General features: G+C 43.1%; 1 protein-coding gene across 1 annotated transcript in view; it reads left to right on the top strand.

Moving 5' to 3' along the window:
• The window catches only part of LOC123764669 (cell adhesion molecule 1), a 44,490-nt gene extending 24,383 nt beyond the window's left edge, over positions 1-20,107 (top strand). Inside the window, exons 3-7 of the mRNA XM_069302612.1 lie at positions 1,201-1,268; positions 1,417-1,484; positions 6,685-6,821; positions 13,200-13,446; positions 17,018-20,107. Coding sequence (XP_069158713.1) covers positions 1,201-1,268; positions 1,417-1,484; positions 6,685-6,821; positions 13,200-13,446; positions 17,018-17,094 — 597 coding nt within the window. The 3' untranslated portion in view covers positions 17,095-20,107. The remainder of the gene's footprint in view (positions 1-1,200; positions 1,269-1,416; positions 1,485-6,684; positions 6,822-13,199; positions 13,447-17,017) is intronic.
• The last annotated feature ends 1,528 nt before the right edge of the window (positions 20,108-21,635 follow it).

The raw sequence follows: 21,635 nt of genomic DNA, 5'->3' as shown, positions 1-21,635 counted from the left end.
AACTCTGCCTTCCCATCATTGTACAGACCCTTCACCTCAATTCTCACCATCCTTAAATTAACACTCAAATGCATATCGTTTCAAAGAAAATCCTTCGTTAAGTTCTGTAAGGTCGAGGCTTGGAACTTTACACCTACTCTAAGCTGGTAAAGAACTTATATATAAGACAATTCCTCAAACGCTCTCAACCTTTCACACCCTCCATCAATCCTCCTCACCATTTTATGTCTTGGTATAAATTCTGAGCCATTCAACTATGGCTCAACGCTCCATCCTCAACTTTCCCCCTTGTATAACAACTGTAATATATATATATATCCAAACTCATTCAGAGGAAAGACAATTAATCACAAATTTCATTGGTCTGAACTTTTAATTCCAGTTGACTATTGATGAGTCGGTGTGAGGCAATTCATCAATGTGTGCCTATTGTCCCTCATTACCTCTCGGGGCAATTAGTGATTATTATATTTGATGAGTAATGTGCAGCTCGCTAAGGGGAGGAGGGGGGGGGGATTTCAATGCCAGGCCGGGATTACTTATTAGATGTACGGCACTTTGATGACGGCACTCCGCTTGACGCTTCCACCACGTGTGTGGTGGAGGTGTCAAGGAAGCCAGGAAACACACAGCAGGAAGCAGCTCCGTAGCAGCTGTCTAACTCCCTGGTACCTATTTACTGCTAGGTAACAGGGGGAGGGGCATTAAGGGTGAAAGAAACTTTGCCCCATTTGTTTCTGCCTGGTCCGGGAATCGAACCCAGGCCACAGAATTATGAGTCCTGCGTGCTGTCTACTCAGCTACCAGACCACACACACACACGCGCGCGCGCGCGTGTGTGTGTGTGTACTCACCTAGTTGTACTCACCTAGTTGTGCTTGCGGGGGTTAAACTCTAGCTCTTTGGTCCCGCCTCTCAACCGTCAATCAACAGGTGTACAGGTTTCCGAGCCTATTGGGCTTTAGGTGTGTGTGTGTGTGTGTGTGTGTGTGTGTGTGTGTGTGTGTGTGTGTGTGTGTGTGTGTGCGTGTGTGTGTGTGTGTGTGTGTGTGTGTGTGTGTGTGTGTGTGTGTACGCGTGTGTGTGTAATTACCAAAGTGTAATTACAGGATGAGAGCCACGCTCGTGGCGTCCCGTCTTCCCATCACTCTTTGTCACATAACGCTTTGAAACGTCACGTGTGTGTGTTGTGTTCTTCAGGTGGAGGAGAGCAACGAGGTGCGGGTAGTGCTGCGGGACCTGGAGCTGGGGGCGACGGGCACCTACAGGTGAATATGTTTATTGTTTGTGATGTGTATGTATATGTATGTATTAACACGATGTACTGAACGGGGTGAGAATAGCTTGAGCTACCTCATCCCTTTGTGTGTATTTTACCTCAATAAACTTATTTCAATTCAATTTCAATTCCTACAGGTGTGAAGTCATCACCGAGGCGCCGCTCTTCCACACCAAGTTCGGCGAGGGGAACATGACCGTCATCGGTGAGTATACCGAGAGGAAACTTAGTTTACAATCTCTAGAAAGACGACGATTAAGGACTTGTCACGACTGGAGTGGATGGGAGAGTATATTAGAGGAAGTATTAATAATGTGTTAAGGATATCACCACCAAGTAGAACATTAAACAATGAATACAGATGTGGTAAGTTTGCAGTCAGGAAAGACCTGGGTAAATACTGGTTTGGAAACAGGAGGTGTTTGTTTGGGGTGGATATAAATTAGAGCAGCCTTCTTGTGTTTATTCGCCTTTCTTCCTGTTTCTCAAGTCTCCTTCGTCCCTTCTTTCCCCCCCTATTTCCTCCTCCTCTTGTTCTGTCACCTCCTTCCTTGACTCCTCCTTCGACTTCTTCCCTTACTTCGGTGTCCTTATTCAACGCCATCTCCTCATCACCCTTCTCCTCTTGCCCCCCCACCCCCCTCCTCCTCCTACCCACCTTCCAACTCTCCTCACACCACTCAAGGAAGACATCCCGATGCCATATTGTATAAAAATCTCACATAATGACCATGATTAGAACTCCGTCAAACTCTTGAGTGAGAGTTCTTGAACCAAAGAGATTTCCTAGACCGAATTTATGGCCGGAATACATCGTGGTCCGTGAATTTAAGGGTCGGAAAGGCAGACTTGGTAGGTTATTTGGTACACTTAATTACCCCCTTATATCAGCTACGGTCAATTTTAAAAAGAGTTCTACCTTGCCTATTATAAGGGCTGCCAGCCAAGCACGTATGACTATTGCTTAGCTGTTAAGTACACAGCTTCCTTTGATCTCTATATACCACATCTTTGAGTGGTTAAAATGTCCCTTCGGGAGAGAAGAGTAGCTGTGTGTGTGTGTACAACTGCTGGAGTTGTGATTTACCATTTTTCCACTTGAGTGCAAACTTATTGTATTTACTTGACTTTACTCGAGGGCCAATATCTCTAGTGACCTTGACAGGGGACAGGAAGCCGTGTCCCCGTCAAATGGAAGGTCGTGGAATCCGTGTGAAGCATGTGGACTGCAGGACCGTCCATTACCTATAGTCATTCGATGGAGGAGTGGTGTGTGTGTGTGTGTGTGTGTGTGTGTGTGTGTGTGTGTGTGTGTGTGTGTGTGTGTGTGTGTGTGTGTGTAATTACCTAAGTGTAGTTACAGGATGAGAGCTACGCTCGTGGTGTCCCGTCTTCCCAGCACTCTTTAACTTTAACACACACACACACTTGTGTGTGTGTGTGTGTGTGTGTGTGTGTGTGTGTGTGTGTGTGTGTGTACTTACCTAGTTGTGCTTGCGGGGATTGAGCTTTATTTCTTTGGTCCCGCCTCTCGACTGTCAGTCAACTGGCTTATATATATATGTCAGCTGACACTCACAGTGTCAGTTGATGCAGTTAATTGACACACTGTGCACAAGTGCATCAATTTCGTGTTGATGAAACGAATCACGTTTCCAGAACATCGTTAGTTACACTACAATATGGAATCTTGTAATATGGAAGACAGACCTAAGGTGTACAATTACTTTAGCGGGGGAAGGAATTCTAAGAATTAGCGCTTCGACTCATCTCTAATGCTTTTAATTACGAAGATTATTAGATTTTCTTGTCGGCCGAGAAGGGACCTGTGGAGTCTAAGGTCATCGCTGGATCTTAAGTAACTTTCCTGCCTCTTGGGTGATAATGTCCACACACCTCTCTCGCCTTGGTCAGTGACTTGGTTACTGTCATGGTCAGTGACTCATCTTGGTCACTGTCTTGGTCACTTCCCAGTCCGTCTTGTCACCCTGTTCATCACAAAAAACAATCCCCTTTAACCCTAATTTCTCGTCAGAAAGCTAATCCGTGATCTAAATCTTCTGCCAGAAACCCAATCTTCCTTGATTCTAATTTCTTGATAGATTTCTTTCTCCCTCGTCTAATCCTAGCCAGAAACATAATCCTTTCTCATCCTAATCGACTGTGTTGACCACAATCCCCTCCTCATCCTCTGTTCTTTGCAACTATTATCCTCAAATCCTTCCTATCCTGACCTTTGACCTTCATGACTGCTAACCACACCCCCCCCCCCATCCATCCTCCCCACCACTGTCATCCTGATCAACAACAACAACAACATGCGCCATCCTTCGTCCTGTAACTATAACCTAACCATAACCTAACCACAACCTAACCATAACCTAACCACAACCTAACCATAACCTAACCATAACCTAACCACAACCTAACAGTAACCTAACCCTAACCTAACCATAAATCTCCATATATCGTGAAATTAACAAAATTCATACACTGCCATACAATCCAAACACAACAATTGAAACAATTGCATATCAAATCAACTTTAGGACATATTCCAATACACGTAAAATTGTTGATTATCATCCTCGATGAGAAACTTCAAACAAGACAGATTGTGGAGTTGATATTATACAACTTTATCAATTGTTCGCATCTCAGGAGGAAATAGATTTGGGAGAACTGGCAAAAGTCTGCTTCTGAGATTGAGAATCGAGTTCGAGGAAAAAAATATATTTATACAAGAATAAGATTTTTCCTTGTCGAGAAATGAGGACAACGAGACTTCGAGTTGATCACACCTATAGTAAGATATTGGGCAAAATAAAAAAAATGGGAATTCTATTGAGAAATGATTACCTATTTTAGCCCAGAATTTGGACTTCTTCAATTTCTTTCTGTCTCTTCATTCCTGTCCCTTCATTCTCTCCTTTCACTTCATTCCTTTGTAAATTAATCAAAGATCAATTTGATGTACTGGATAAAGCCCATCTATTGATCCCATTACATGCCAACAACCACATTTGAAAGATGAGTGTAGATGGTATAATTATTTAAAAGGTGTACCACCTCTGATACACTTGTGGGGAGCCTCGTCCTCTGAAAAGCACTCAGAGAAACTTTGTTTTTATCTCAAAATTTGTTATGAAGATTTGCTTCATCTTGGATCACCGGAGAATTGGATTCGGGCCTCAAAAGTACGAGACTATTCTCCTAATAACCAGGTCATGGATGCTCACAGTAAGGATCCCAGAAATACCTAATCATCTTTATCATACAAGATGCAAACCACAATAGCCTGAGAAATAACGAGTGAATCATTACTCATGAATCCGAAAGAAAAATATATCCTTTCGTTAAAGCAAAAGTATTAAGCGCCTTTAGAGCAGCAGTTGTCACCAGGTTAGTGAGATGTGACCTTCTGTTGACCAGACCACACACTAGAAAGTGAAGGGACGACGACGTTTCGGTTCGTCCTGGACCATTCTCAAGTAGATGGTCCAGGACGGACCGAAACGTCGTCGTCTCTTCACTTTCTAGTGTGTGTGGTCTGGTCAACATATTTCAGCCACGTTATTGTGACTCCTCGTCTGCATGTGACCTCCTGTTTGGCGGCCCGTGAAGTGAGGTGAGGCCTTATATTTTATCGCCGCGGTTCCTCGAACTCTAAGACCTCAAATATTACGGCCCGATGTCTGGAGCAGATGTTTGGCGGCCAGGATCAACACCAGGCTAACAGGGGCTCAGACATATGACATTACACCGGACGCACTTTCCTCCGCTAAAGATGTTTTTCTTGGCTTTAGTCATCTTGTGGTGTGGCTGACCTGGCCGACCTGGTCGACCTGGCCGACCTGGTCGACCTGGCCGACCTGGCCGTGTGGCTGACCTGGCCGACCTGGCAGAGGTCAGCAGGGACTGTCCACCCAGATACACTCATGTCACTTCGTAAATTAAACTTCGCGAAGTAATTTGATAAGTGACTGTACCTCTAATTTACTGTATCTGGTTCTCTCTTTCATTCAATTTCTGAAGAAATTAATAACCAATTTCAAGACGTTTTGAGGAGGCCCATGGAAGACCAGGTCCCGGATACGAGAGGACAACGCCTCAGACACGAGACTCAGCAATGCATCTCTCATAACAAGAGACAGAGCAATACTTGACAGATACACGATTAAACAAGTATCACCTGACGAATCACCAGACACAATGGTTAGTTACACCAGCTGCAGTGATCCTACCAGAGCTAGTAATGGTAGTTAGGAGTGGTGGTGAGGTGGTGGTAGTAGTGTTTAGGATGGAGGTACTTTAGGGTGGTGGTAGGAGTACTTAGGGTAGTGGTGGTAGTTAGGGGGAGACACTGAGAATGACGTTGATACCGCAGGAAGCCGAACGGAAGATATTTGACTCAGTGAATTGTGAAGAGATAAGAGAATACGTCTCGCTCCCGTGACACGACCGTGACAGATGGAAAAATGTGCGATATATCGAGCGACAAGATAGGCTACCCGGCGGTGTCCGGGGTCTCTGTCTCTCTCTCTCTCTCTCACACCCCTTCCGTCTGCCTCCGTCCCGTTCTCTCTGCCTCTCTTTCCTCCTAGTCTCTCCACCTTTCGTCCCTCTCCTTCCATCCCATTTCCCTAACTTCCCTCCCTTTTCCCATGCTCCCTCCCTCTTCCCATTTTCTCTCTCCCATTAGGTAAGGATTCTTCAGAATCATGAACACAAATTTACCCAGTTCAATAATGACTTAATTAACACATGTGGTCAGTATGAAATCTTGGATTCCGGCGCTAATGGCCGCTAGCAGTAACAGTTAAGTTTGCTCATCGCTGAATTAGTTCTCGTCTAGAAGGTAAAAGTGAGAGCTAATTACCCAATTTGACGCAGTATAAGACGCAACTAATTTATAAGCATTTGCCTACTGTCCGCCGGCAAGTGCAATCATGCCACACTGTGCAGTGCTTCATATTGAGTCATACCACAGTGCATGTCCGTATTTCCCGCCGGACATCATATAATATACACTAGGTTACCCACTGTCAGTCGTAGGGTGCAGTCGCACCTCCACAGATCTCCTGTATCAGCTCTTGATACTGGTAATGGCTCAAAAGGGCCACCACTTACGGGCTATTCATGCCCGTGCCACCTTTTGGATGGCTTAATCTTCACTGTCAGTAAAACATCAAGCTAGACAACAACTGAAAATCTGGTGAGTGTTCAGGCTATAAGAACATATGAGAATAAAGGGAGCTTCAGTAGTCTTTATTGGTCCATAAGAGGCACCTCTTATTTATATCCAACCAAATATACACCTCTCACACCTGTCTGTTGTTACACCTGTGCCTCTGGCACCTCTCACACCTGTCTGACGCTACAGCTGTGCCTCTGGTGTTCCACAGACCTGCCTGAGAGTGCGCCCGTTCTGGACGGAGCCAAGACCAGCTACCAGCTAGGAGAACGTGTCGCTGTAAACTGCACTTCGCTGTACTCCAAGCCCGCCGCGACGCTTGAGTGGTACATTAATGACCGCAATGTGGTGAGTACCTGTCACAGCTCCGCTCCTCTGCCAGGTAAGTCCACAACGGGCTCACCCTAGCCCGTGCTACTTGGAACTTTTAGTTCCGAGTAGCAGTATGATGGGGGTACAGGGATATAAGACTAGTATACTGTTTCATTCACAAGAAATACAAGTTTGTGAATTATTTGCTGCCTATCCTCTAAGGCAGACTCGTTAGATGTAAGTCACATATTGACTTATTAGAGACAATGATATTCTAATCGATGCGGGGTCACTAATTTCCCGCTCCCAATCTAGCCAATCTAACCACACTACCCAACCCAGACCCAAACAAACTTAGTACTAATCTACCCTAGTCCTAACCTAATCTAATCCTACCCTAACCTAACCCAACCTTCTACCCTAACCTTGTTCTAACATAATCAAGTTATAATTACATTCACAGTATTAAGTATTAGAACCCAGGCCTCACTACACAAAAGTAACTTTGAATATTAATAAGAAATGTAACGTATAGACATTATGTTATATATTTAATTATTACAGAAGTGGAGAGTAATTGCTTTAGGTCATTCCCATCAGTCCACGAAACAATGTTCAGAGGCATCTAAAGGTTCAAAATACATCAATGTCACAATGTTCAAAATACATCAATGTCACAATGTTCAAAATACATCAATGTCACAATGTTCAAAATACATCAATGACCTAATGCTCAAAATACATTAATGCCACAATGTTCAAAATACATCAATGACACAATGTTCAAAATACATCAATGCCACAATGTTCAAAAGACATCAATGTCACAATGCTCAAAATACATCAATGACCTAATGCTCAAAATACACCAATGCCCCAATGCCCAAAAGACATCAATGCCTCAATGTTCAAAATACATCAATGTCACAATGCTCAAAATACATCAATGACCTAATGCTCAAAATACACCAATGCCCCAATGCCCAAAAGACATCAATGCCACAATGTTCAAAATACATCAATGCCCAAATGTCCAAAATACATCAATGTCACAATGCTCAAAATACATCAATGCCACAATGCCCAAAAGACATCAATGACAAAAATCTACAAAATACATCAAATGAAACAATGTTCAAACGAGTCAATACAAAACTTGGACACTGATTACAAACATCAGAACCTTCCCCCCCCCCATACCATCTCCAAAAAAAAAAAAAAAAAAAAAAATCAGGAGCAATAAATCAATAAATCACTACACAAATGAGAGATGTAAAATCTTGCACTGTCATCTCTCTGCAATCTGTGTTTACGAAGACATAAAAACTTGGAAAAAACTAACATTGGACGATCGCGTCTTCAAAGTCGCTCTCATTTACTAGCAAAACCAAAACTTTCCAGGAAAGAGCGAACTCTTTGCCCGAGACAGACTCTCTTAAGGTTTCAACAATAAGAAAAGTAATTCTGTGTCTCAAGAAACTATTTACAGCTGTCTGTTAGTCCCTGTAACTTACAGCTGTGTGCTAGTCCCTGTAACTTACATCTGTGTGCTAGTCCCTGTAACTTACATCTGTGTGCTAGCCACTGTAACTTACAGCTGTGTGCTAGTCCCTGTAACTTACATCTGTGTGCTAGTCCCTGTAACTTACATCTGTGTGCTAGTCCCTGTAACTTACAGCTGTGTGCTAGCCCCTGTAACTTACAGCTGTGTGCTAGTCCCTGTAACTTACATCTGTGTGCTAGTCCCTGTAACTTACAGCTGTGTGCTAGTCCCTGTAACTTACATCTGTGTGCTAGTCCCTGTAACTTACAGCTGTGTGCTAGTCCCTGTAACTTACAGCTGTGTGCTAGCCCCTGTAACTTACAGCTATGTGCTAGTCCCTGTAACATGTAAGATGTATGATTGTGTACGCACCTATTTGTGCCTGCAGCATCGGGCATTAGCTCTTGGACTCCTCTTTTCCAACCGGAAGTTATCTAATGTAATGGCTTCTGACCTCCTTCCGTATCATATCCACTTTCAGCATTAAGAATGGAGTTTGTTCCTTGTAACTCATTCCATCCTCCCACTACTCTTATACTACACGAAAACCTCAAGGATGTTCTGACTTTCGTTAGCGTAGAGTACGCTGCTGTAAGGACCTCCTGGCATTACAATTTCACTTGGTCCGTCATTTTATGAACTGTCCTCTTAAGTGCCTCCGCCCACTGCATACCTTCTAGATTCTCTCTTACTTTCACGTAGTCCTCTTTTTCTATCGTCTATCCCACCTGTTCCTTCACCCTATTTATTATGGTAGCGGTTTTAAGTGCGATAAAGTCAAATGCCATGATACACAATGTGTGTGTGTGTGTGTGTGTGTGTGTGTGTGTGTGTGTGTGTGTGTGTGTGTGTGTGTGTGTGTGTGTGTGTGTGTGTGTATTCACCTAGTTGTGCCTGCGAGGGTTGAGCTTCGACTCTTTGGTCTCGCCTCAGCACTAAGCCATCATGACTATGATGACCAAACCACACATCAGAAACCGAAGAGACGACGAGTACGTTTCTTGTCACGCGACTTGATGATGGTCCAAGACGGATCGAAACGTCGTCGCTTCTCCATCTTCTGACGTCTGGTTTGGTCATCATGTCTTGAGGCACGTTAGTGTGACTCGTCGTCTACGTTATGAGACGAATATGAGGCGTTAGGACACTATGAGGCGTTGGGACAATATGAGGAGTAGGGATATGCGGGACAAGGAGCTGAGATAAGAGGGAAAAATAGCCAGGATATGAAAACAAGGAACTGGGATATAAAGACAAAACTGAAATATGAGGACAAGGAGGTGGAATAGAACAGAGGGAAGGAACGGTGCGCCACCCCTTCAACCATCGGGAATCGAACGCCAACCTGCAAGAAAAAGCGAGGCGGCCGCTATACCAAACAACACAAAAATGCACCCTTTGCAACACAAGAAACTGCCTCCCCAAAATGCTCGGTGAAGTGAGTAATATCAGCTTTTGTGCTTCCTAAGTTGCAAAAATATAATGGCATGTTTCGAGTGGAGGCTCGACCAGTGACTGGAGTCAGAGCCAGGCGAAGGACAAACAGCGCCGTTAAACTAAGATTGTCCAGCGATAAGGCGGAGAACGGCACGCGACCCCACACTATTACTGGAGTCTTTTGTGAAAAGTTTACCCCCGGGCTCTTGCACAAGACGTGGGGTGATAGGGGGAGGGGGAGGGGGGGAGGGAGGGGGCTGGTCTGTTACTTCGATGTCCTCTGTGTCCTGGTGTCTGTTACTTCGATGTCCTCTGTGTCTTGGTGTCTGTTACTTTGATGTCCTCTGTGTCTTGACGTCTGTTACTTCGATGTCCTCTGGTGTCCTGATGCCTGTTACTTCGATGTTCTCTGTGTACTGACGTCTGTTACTTCGATGTCCTCTGTGTCGTGATGTCAGTTACTTTGATGTCCTCTGCGTCATGACGTTCACTGCATCTATGTCCTCGTAGCTCTAAGGGAGGAACCCTAGACTGTGGCTATTGGCAGATTATATGTGTTCTCTGGATCGTGGTTCAGTGCAACACTCAACGATTATTCGTAGTGATAGCTGGCCCGTGTTTACACACCTTGGCTCTCTGCTCAACAGTGCCAGGTGTGTCTCGGGGGATAGTGTCAGGTGTATGAGGGGATAGTGGCAGGTGTATGAGGGGATAGTGGCAGGTATATGACGGGAGGTAGGTGAGGCAGTGAGGTGCAGGGGTCGTTTGACCAGCCTAGGGGTGAGAGGTGTGAAAGGGTCACCACGGGGTTATATATAGGATCATATATACACCTGCCTCTACCCCTCTGTGGTCACTATGTCCCACGACACTATTTCTGTTTTCTTTAACCTTTTTGATTTCTGTCAGTTTTGCCAGGTATTTATTCACTATTATACACTTTAACATTTGGATATTGCCAGTTAAGAACGGAGCTCCCCCCAGCCCTTAAACTCCCTCCCTACAGTGTGTGTGTGTGTGTGTGTGTGTGTGTGTGTGTGTGTGTGTGTGTGTGTGTGTGTGTGTGTGTGTGTGTGTGTGTGTGTGTGTGTGTGTGACCAGCAACAACTACATATACTGTTTGACCAGAAGCATTCTGTGGAGAAAAAAGTCACGATTTCAATTCATATTGAAGTGCAAGATTACATTCACTCACATCGATAAAATGTCCCAAAAATGTGATGCTTCTTCGGTATAATATTGTGGCAGTACTGGGATCGAACTGGCGACCCGGAACTTCCCAGGCACACGCTTCTTGGTTCAGTCGGAAATGCTTGTGCTTGGGGCGCCCATGGACGAGGGTTCGAGTCCAGTGTATGACCTCCATATTTGTTCGTATAAATGTTATTTAAGTCAAGCGACTACTAACCGAAAGATTGCTTCCAAGTCAGCTCCAGAAATAGCTTTGTAAGATTTATCGTAAGACAAAAGCGATTTCTTCATGCAGTCATGGCGACCAGTGTATGACACCGATTCCAAATTGAAGTTTACTAGAATAAAATAGCCCCAGCAGCTAAGAAAAGATCAGAAACAAATCTTGCCGAGGCATGATATCATGCAAGATGACAGGTGCATGGCTTAAAGAGATTTTGATAGCCAAGAATCTTCCTCCGCGTTTGACGACAGGGAAAAACTACTCTCCAACACACACACACTCTAGACGTTCAGCCCAAATAGCAACACAATCTGATTACTGCACATCTGCATGGAGGCGCTCACCTCACGATCAACACTGGACTGAGAGACCTCTAGAGGTCAAGAGGGAGTCATGCCAACTATGGCTGACGTCTTACCGCTCATGCAATGGGTTCACGGACTCCTCTGCATGGTGCACCAACTCCCAGCTCCTATTAGAGATGGCCTCAGCTACAAAGGGACTGAGTAAATGGCTTAGCTTTCCGCTTACTCAACCTTAATCAAAGGGAGGAGAGGAGGAGGAAAGCGACCGACGTACAGGAGCCAGGTCGGGGGCGACGCACTGGTGTTTGGTTGGCCTCCGACGGCGACGCCAGGGAGGCAGATGGCTTCCAACAGCGACGAAAGGGAGGCAGATGGCTTCCGACGGCGACGCCTAGGTAGCAGTTGGCTTCCGACGGCGACGCCGAGGTAGCAGTTGGCCTCCGACGGCGACGCCAGGGAGGCAGATGGCTTCCGACGGCGACGCCAAGGTAGCAGTTGGCCTCCGACGGCGACGCCAGGGAGGCAGTTGGCCTCCGACGGCGACGCCAGGGTAGCAGTTGACCTCCGACGGCGACGCCAGGGAGGCAGTTGGCCTCCGACGGCGACGCCAAGGTGGCAGTTCGTCTTGCGGTCAAGTGGACTGACTTCGAACTTATTTGCACTCTTTCAGCTTGGTGCTCGGTACGGTAACAGCCTTTCGTCTTCCAGGTTCGGCGTTCGATTCCCAATGGCGTTCACCATTCCATGACTCCGTTCTCATATCTGAATCACAACACACTCGCAGTTACTCACAGGGTGAATTCTGACTCATGACTAACCGACATTCAATAGCCACAGTTGCATCGTGCCCTAGGAGACATGTACTCAGTCCTAGATCTCATCTTTACTCTGACTCATAAATCATAAAAAAAAATCTCATTCAAAACTTACAATGACCCAGGACTCTCATGCACTCTGACACACACAGGACTCACACACTCTAATATGCAGGACTCAACGTGAACTTTGTCTCTAGTGACTAATTGTTCTTTCCCCCTAATTATATTTTCACGGAGCTTAATAAGACAAACTCCTCAATTCATCCTGTTCTTTCCTCCTTCGTGATTGGTTAGAAAGACGCTGTTCTTAGCTCACATGAGCACACACATCGCTAACTGTTCTAGCTTGGAGCGTACGGTAATATATACCTCCATAATGTGTAATTAATCACCTGGTTGTCCATTGTTAGTGTGTAAGAGGGTGGATGTCATGGTTACTGTGTCAAACGCTTACTGTTTTTAGTTCACTGTTAGGAAAAAAAAGAGACATCACATTGACTGGTATTGATCAACGAGGCTGTTGTTAACCTACACTTCGCCTCATCATTAACTACGTGTTCGAAATAGTCCCTATCCCTTACTGTTAGAGAATTAGAGCAGAAATCATCAAGCATTTACACGTCTATTTACGAAACCTGTACATCTATCCTTGACCATGACGGCTTGGTCAACACTAAGCACTTTATGAACTTGGAACTTAGCAACCCCAAGGTCATTATTGCTATAGACAACCCAATAGTGCTTCGGTGCTCATAAACTGTTTCATAAACGCAATCTAAGCCGCCAACGATTACGGAAAGATGTACAGGTTTCGCAAATGGACTCATAGAGGCTTGAAGAATCCTGATCCGAGGCTCCAAATTCTGTGTATCAAAAACCTCCGGTTAATCTCCCCAGACGCAGACGCGGTTCTTAAGACGATACCAGCCGCAGAAGGAGCCGGACGGGCTGGAGACGGCCGTGCTGGGCCTGACCTTCGTCACCTCCCGCAGCCACTTCCCGCAAGGGGAGATGAGGCTCAAGTGTGTGGCCAAGATCGCCACCATCTACTTCCAGTCCCAGGAGACCTCTGTCATCGAGACCGGCTTCCTGCCTCACACACAGGCCAAGGAAAGCCATCACAATGGGCAGTTTTTCTTCTTCGGTAAGTATATTATATATATATATATATATATATATATATATATATATATATATATATATATATATATATATATATATATATATATATATATATATATATATATATATATATATATATATATGTCGTGCCTAATAGCCAGAATCGCACTCCTTGGCCTAGTTTCAATGGTCCGATTATTTTCAAATATTTCTTTCAAGATTGGTGCTTTCCCAACAATAATTATTATAATCTGTTCCTAATGTAATAATCTGTTACATTAGGAACATGAATTATAGCCTTAATTAGGTTAGGATAGGGTAGGTTAGGTTAGATTCAATTTCTATGTTAATTCAACAAAATTAAATTCCTATATAATATAATGGAAAGCTAACCTAATCAAACTCCCCGGATACCTGTTACTGTCAGGTAAACAGTTGGATTAGGTGAAAGAAAACTTGTTCACCATTTCTGTCCCGCCCCGAGGTCCAACCCGGGGAACCTTCTGTTGTGAGTCGAGGACGTAGCCCACTAAACTACAGCTGTATCCTTAAGCCGACAGTTTAAGAGTGATATATTACGGTTACAGTGTTGCATGACGCATATACATGTTGTATAATATACACCTTGTATAACTACAACTGTCTCTTGTGATTATTTGTATTTCTTAGTCAGACGTAATGAATGATGAATGCAGACGTTCCCAGACGAAACGTAACTATAGCTGAAGACGATGAGTTACAATAATGAGGCTGAAGATATGATGACCACACCACACATCAGAAGATGAGGAGATGACGACGTTTCGGTCCATCTTGGACCATTATCGACGTTTCGGTCCATCTTGGACAATTATCGACGTTTCGGTCCATCTTGGACCATTATTGACGTTTCATTCCATCTTGGCCCATTATCGACGTTTCGGTCCATCTTGGACCATTATCGACGTTTCGGTCCATCTTGGACCATTATCGACGTTTCGGTCGGTTCGGTTCGGTTCGCTTGGCTCTCTGCTCAACAGTGCCAGTACTGCTTCTCCATCTTCTGAGTTGTGGTTTGGTCATGATAAATACAGATGAATTTATAATTTAAAATTCAAGAATCAGACATTTTAAAGAGAAGAAATCCTGCGGTCAAAGAAACTGCAATATATGTAATTAAATAAAAGTAATTAAATAAAGCTTTCCAGCATTCGGAGAAGTAAATCAAGTGAGTCTGTGAGTCTGTTGGTCTGTGAGTCTGCGAGCTTGCATTCACCTAGTTGTACATATCTAGTTGTATTTGTGGGGAATGGACCACAGCTCTTGGGTCCCGCTTGTCAATTCATAATCGACTAGTGTCATAACTATTATTAAAGCATTGTATAGAGTCTGCCTCCACTACATTAACTTCTTTGTTAATTTAATCTGACACTGCAAAATATTCTTTCTAATGTTACTGTGACTCATTTGAGTCCCGTACTTAGGTTCCATTTGTGTAACCTTGTCTACCCCTGATAGTCTGCCCTGTCTATTCTCCTGGGTATTTTGTATGTGGTAATCATGTATCCCTCATTACTTCTCTCTACCATTGGCGTGAGGAATAACCCCTGTAGTCTTTCCTCGGAGTTCATACCTCTCAGCTATGGAACTAGTCTGGTGGCATACCTCTGAACTTTCTCCAGCTTCGTTTTATGTGTTTAACGAGATATGGACTCCAGGCTGGTGCCGCATACTCCAGAATTGATCTGGCATAAACAATACACCAGACTCTAACGTCCTCTTTGTTCAAATTCCTAAAAGATGTTCATATGTTTGTTAATCTTCCGTATGCAGCTGTTGATATTAATTTGGCGAGAGCTTCTGATGATACCTTGAAGTTACCTTGAAGTATTTCCGGGGCTTAGCGTCCCCGCGGCCCGGTCGTCGACCAGGTCTCTCAAATCACACAAATGAAAACAACAAACGGCATTTCAAGGCAATTGCTGGCTGCCATATTGCTATGTTGCTCTCCATGTTGAAGACGTGGCTGCCGTATCGCTATATTGATCTCCTTTCATGTTGCAGAGTTGCCGGAGTCTTACAGGAGCCCTACAAAGAATCCTTATATATCTCTCCCTCCTAATGGAACACTGCCTGTCAGCCGCAGGACGCTAGACTTTGACTCAGCCTCTGAAGGAATTTTATCCTTTACTTGCCAGTCTTACACTATCCCTTCTCGCTAATCTGGCGTCACTTTATTGCATTTAACGTGACTTCCATGTTGACTTCTACAGAGTATTCCTGCTGGACGAATTATTCCTTCCACCCTCGTCCCAACCTCGTCCCTTCCGACTCCCTGATTACTTTCCTCCCTTCTCTCAGTAATATGATTCAGTAGGCGTCAAGTTTGAAGTGGTTTTCCCTCTTACGCAGAGGCGTACGAACCTAGGAAGGTCACCTGACCTATGGAGGCGTCTTTATTCCGAGGAACCTTCGGTACTTTGATGCTAAAGCGTAGGAATTTTGTCGCTCAGCGTCAAAATCGCATTGCATTAACTGTCAGGACTGTGAGGGCGGAGTAAGGCGAGGCATCTTGGACTGTGTGGGAGGAGCAAGGCGAGGCATCTTATTCTCAACGTCTAGACAAATCAATCTCCCAAGCCAGTATCTTGACGACACAGCTGACAACATCTCGACGAACCATTCCCCCCTCTCACGCCAGCATCTTGACGACACAATAAACTCTCCATCCTGACCTAGTCTTGAGAGTAACGAGTGTCAGTAAACGTCTCCCAGGACATACCAAGCCTCCCAGCCATCCGTCTCCTCGCAATCAACCACCAAAATGCTTCGTGGTGGCCCACACAGGCAACAGTGAGCCCCCGTCCACGGCGATAACGTCCGCTCGTGCCCCGTGTTGGTTATGGACTGACGCTCGCTTCCCTTGACGGCCCTGCATCACCCCTCCACCCCCTTCCCCCTCCGGGTGTTCTGCTGGTACTCTCTGATTGGCTGATTGCTTAGATTCCTATCTTTTGTTTTCGAAGAAAGGTGTAGAAGAATATATATATGTTGCGATATCTTGCAATTCGTATTGGTGTAATTGTATTATTGTCATTATTTGTTAATTATCGTTATATTTGCTAAATACCGCAGTATAGGATTTACATATTTTATAGATGGTAAAAGAAGGTACATTTGATCAAGTTGATTAGTTTACATTTAGTAACACTGAAGAAAATATGACAAATTGCAAGCTTTTATCAGCTACGAATCAACTACCCTGATTGTATCCAGCGCTGGTACTGTGTATCCACCCCTGGTACTGTGTATCCACCCCTGGTACTGTGTATCCACCCCTGGTACTGCAAAATTTCATAGGAATGATCAACGTTTTAATTTTGAAACCTTCACCAACAGGCGGCATAACTCGGACAGTTTCCTCCTTATAGTTTCCCGAAATGAACTAATGTTCTTCCTGACTTCCTCTACAATGTTATAATGCACATCATTAATGTCCCTTACAGAGTTGGAAAGCCCCCGGGCTTTCTGCTTCCTTATTCATCATCTAGTATTATAATGTTCCTTCTCCCTACTCCGATATGTTGTTGATCAATATTGGTGTCTAATTGCAGGCAGCGGCGGGGTCAAAGGAGGCGGTGTGGAGTGGGTGACGTTGGTGCTAACAGCCGTAACTGCTCTCAGCATCTAGACTGCCCACCGCAGAAGTCTTCGGCTCATCCCGACCATTCTCTTCAACACTTCGCTGCAATATTCAGATCGCCTCAGCATCTGGTCGACGTCACATTCGTCCTCAGCGTCTCTGGACCTGATACCCTTCCTCGTCGCTTAAGACAGCTGGTCCTGATTACTTTCCTTAGCCCACAAAACATCTGTTTAAGACAATTTCCTTCAGCACCTTGAAAGGTGGTGTTTCCCGACCACCAACAAAGGAATCCAGAGTAACACACGCGTCAAGGTGCACAAGGCCGAAATTCGAGTACATGGCCATGCATTTTGTACTTTACCTCTCCCTCAGGCCATGGCTTAGTCCCTGGACGATAGTTCTAGTTGAAGCACATGGGGCCTCGTACCACTACGAACTCCAGGTTGAAGAATGGGAAGCCACACGTGGCCACCAGCTCTCAAGACTAACGCCGACGTCCGACGATAATTATTGGCGGGAACACGAGGCTAGTGATATTATTACCTAGGTAACCCAGAGTCCCATCGTAGCATTTGTCTACATATAAACTTTACCATTTAAGGAGTGACAATGCATCAATCGGAAGTAATTTCAATTCTACTTCACGTTTTGAAAAAAATAAACGGCTGTTGATAGGCACCACTTGAAGGTCAATTAGACACCAAAACCAATGGAGAGTTAGAGCTTATTATCCAAAACAAAGAATCATTTGAATGTTGCTTTTAGTGTTAGAAAGATAACTGTTTACTGTATGCTTTTTGACGCTCATTAGTCGACAGTTCATTCTAACGAATTGACGCTCCGTAAAAATTGCAATGTCTCGCCTATCTAGGAACGTTGGAATGTTATCGAGGCAGATCATTTTGACAGGATGGTCTTCTACGTAAAAAATATGACGTATCAGACGAGAGGACAGGGATGCACACCCATAAACATGGAATGAATTACACAGTGATCCATTTGACAACATTCGATAACATACCTCAAAGTTGAACGTGCATATTAAACCAGTACTCATGAATGTGTATATAAAACCCAGTGTTCATGAATGTGTAAATTAAACTAGTGCTCATAAATGTGTATATAAAACCCAGTGCTCATGAATGCTAACATTAAACCAGTATTTATAAACATTTACATAAACCATAGCATAAAATATGTACATTGAACAAGTATTCACAAATGTGTGTGAATTAAACCAGTGCTCATAAATTTGTACATTACTCAAGTGCTCATAAATTTGTACATTACTCAAGTGCTCATAAATTTGTACATTACTCAAGTGCTCATAATTGTGTAGACATTACAACAGTGCTCACAAAGGTGTAAATCACACCAGTGCTCACAAATTAGCCAAATAATGACAACAGTGACAAACTAAGCAACAAACATTGTGATGATTTATATTTTTCAAATTTGTAAACAGTTTGCTTTATGATGAGTCTAAAGAAGGAAATACGAAAAGATAAGTGATGGACGGAAAAAAACAACAAAAAAGGTGAAAAGTTAAAACATGACAAAGAAAATAGACTTAACCACTATTATTTCTCCTTGAAAATATCAAACAATTTGTCAACATAAAATGTTTTTTACAGAATGTTTTTCTTCTCTCTGCATCTGACACTGTTTGTACATCTGTTCTACATCTGGCATTATATTTCCCTAATGTTATTATTCCTGGTGGCCACGGGAAGGTGTAATGAATTCATTGTAATCCAATTTGAGTTCGGATACTCTATGGGACACGTCGGTCTAAATTATTACAGAGCTTCAGTTACACTTGCATGTTGAGAGCGAGCAATTGATATTACGTTTATACTACGTTGTTCTATTTTAGTGGAAGAAGTGTAACAAAGATGGACACGAACAAGAATTATTGACTAATTTGGACGCGGAGAAGAATTGTTGACTAATTAGGGCGTGAAAAAAGAATTATTGACGTATCTGAAAATAAAGAAGAATTATTGACTAATTTAGACTTGAAAAATAATTATTGACTAAATTTGACGTGAAATAATTATGGACTAATTTGGACGTAAAGAAGAATTATTGACTAATTTGGATGTAAAGAAGAATTATTAACTAATTTGGACGTAAAGAAGAATTATTAACTAATTTGGACGTAAAGAAGCACTATTGACTAATTTGGATGTGAAGAATTATTAGCTAATTTGGATGTTAAGAAGAATTATTGACTAATTTGCTTATTAATTTAGGCGAGTTTTTACGTATTTATATAATCTGTTTCTTTGTTTACTTATTTTCGTTCTTATTCTTGTACTTAATTACGTGTAGAATTAACATTAAATTTCCTGTTATCTCTTTATCCCTTTCTCTTTCTGTTTTACCTCTTTATCCCCCTCACCTATCTCGATATCTCTTTCGCTATCTCTTTAACCCTTTATCTATCCCTTTCATAATTGTTATAATATTTGTCTTCATCTCAATATCCGTTCCTTATTCTCTCTTTCTCATTCTTAATTTTCTCCTTCGTTCTGTCCTCTCTAGTGAGTTCATTTGTAAGAATTTGCATATATTAATGTATGCCCCATACAAGTGGATATTATGTATAACTGTATACTATGTATAATAATGCATATCACATTCGACGGTGTATATATATATATACATATATATACCACGTACGGTTGTATAAAGCATACAGTAGTGTTTACTAGATACAAGTGCATATCGCATACAATAGTGTATGTGTACAACATACAGGTGTACATCGCACTCAGTAATGTATACTACATGAGGCATTGGATACCAACAGTGTATAGAGCATACACCAGAGCATGCTACATACACTGGCGTGTGTGTATCTCTAAGAGTGTGTATAACATACAGGAGTGAGCAGCCTGGGCGCTAACCCGATCATAAGGCTCTGCTCGTCGTGTGTGTGTGTGTGTGTGTGTGTGTGTGTGTGTGTGTGTGTGTGTGTGTGTGTGTGTGTGTGTGTGTGTGTGTGTGTGTGTGTGTGTGTGTGTTTGGAAAAACCACAGTGAATTGGAATAAAAACAGCTGAAACGTTTTCGACTTGTTTTATATATATATATATATATATATATATATATATATATATATATATATATATATATATATATATATATATATATATATATATATATATATATAATATACTATAGTTTTATGTATAGTTAGGCGTAGGCTACGTTAGGTTAGATGTTTAGGTTCTGTTTCATTCAAAATGATCTGCTACCAGAAATTTTAGCCAAATATCCCCAGTTTGCTAACTGTAGGTAGTAACTAAGTGATTGTAACCTATCCACCGCTGCCCACTGGATGGGGGGCGGTGTGCAGGACAAACATATAAATTTTGACACTAGCTCTCCACATATGTCAGTTGCTTAATTTAGAACCTGTACTTGAGGTCGATCTCGAACCCATTGTTGATGTGATGACTTATATTGAATTTTGTAACTAGCTCATCAAGATTGTAACTTGCTTAGCTAAATGAATTGTGGGGTTCAGTCCCTGAGCCCATTATGTGCCTCTGTAACCCTTTCCACTACCGCCCACAAGATGGGTATGGGGTGCATAATAAATGAACTAAACTAACTGTTGACAAGTATCTGAATTTGTAGTAGGTGGGTGAAGCTATTTACAAAGTTGCAATTCGAACAGAGGTCGTCAGCAAAGCACTGTTCGAGAAAAGTTCGAACCCCATAATTTGCGAGCAAAGCGTGTGTCATTTATAAACAAAAAGGGGGGGGGGGGTTGGAAGCTTGACTTTAACGAGCATTTGTCCATTGTTTATGCAACCCATCCCCTCGAATAGGACTTCACATTGAGAAAATCCCGAAAAATCTTTCGGGATTTGACAGAAATCCCGAAAGGTCAAAATACGACGCCTAGCAAAACTGACGAGTGATGTCCCGTTTTCTAATCGTGGGTCCTTGGTTAGGTTAGGTTCGAGCAATTTAGTACATCATTCTTGTGACGTTGTGACAATTCGATAGAACGGGCTGGTTAATGAGGACAAGCTGGTGGGTACAGTGATCAGTGCGGTTGGCTCGCAACCGACTCATCCTGGGTTCGAATCCTGCGAAGGAGGAGACGCTGGGCAAGGCTTCCTCCACCCGCTAGAACGAAATAGGAGTTTAGTCGACTGTTGTAGGTCGCATCCTGACCAATGGTCAAACACGGCGCTATTTGAGCAAGGCTCGAATTTCCCAACTAATCAAATTAACAAATCATAACACATACATCAATGTATACCAGATACAACACCGTATACCACGTACAGGTGCGTATATAGCATACAGCAGTGCATACCAGCTTTAACGCAGTATATTGTATTCAACAGTACATACCACATACATGTTAAAGTGTATTCTACATGGAATACGTGTTACCACCTACATCAGTGTATACTACAATACCACATACAACACTACACAGAGAACTGCATAGATCACATGCGACAATATATACTAACAATATAATATAAACAAGTTTCGCATATACCGCATACAACAATGTATACACTATACAGCAGTGTATACCAGATAAAACAATGTATA

The sequence above is a fragment of the Procambarus clarkii genome, chromosome 48 (assembly GCF_040958095.1).
Source record: "Procambarus clarkii isolate CNS0578487 chromosome 48, FALCON_Pclarkii_2.0, whole genome shotgun sequence".
In the NCBI taxonomy this organism is placed as follows: domain Eukaryota; kingdom Metazoa; phylum Arthropoda; class Malacostraca; order Decapoda; family Cambaridae; genus Procambarus; species Procambarus clarkii.
The sequence above is the reverse complement of the archived record's forward strand: the minus strand, read 5'-3'. Positions and strand labels throughout refer to the sequence as shown.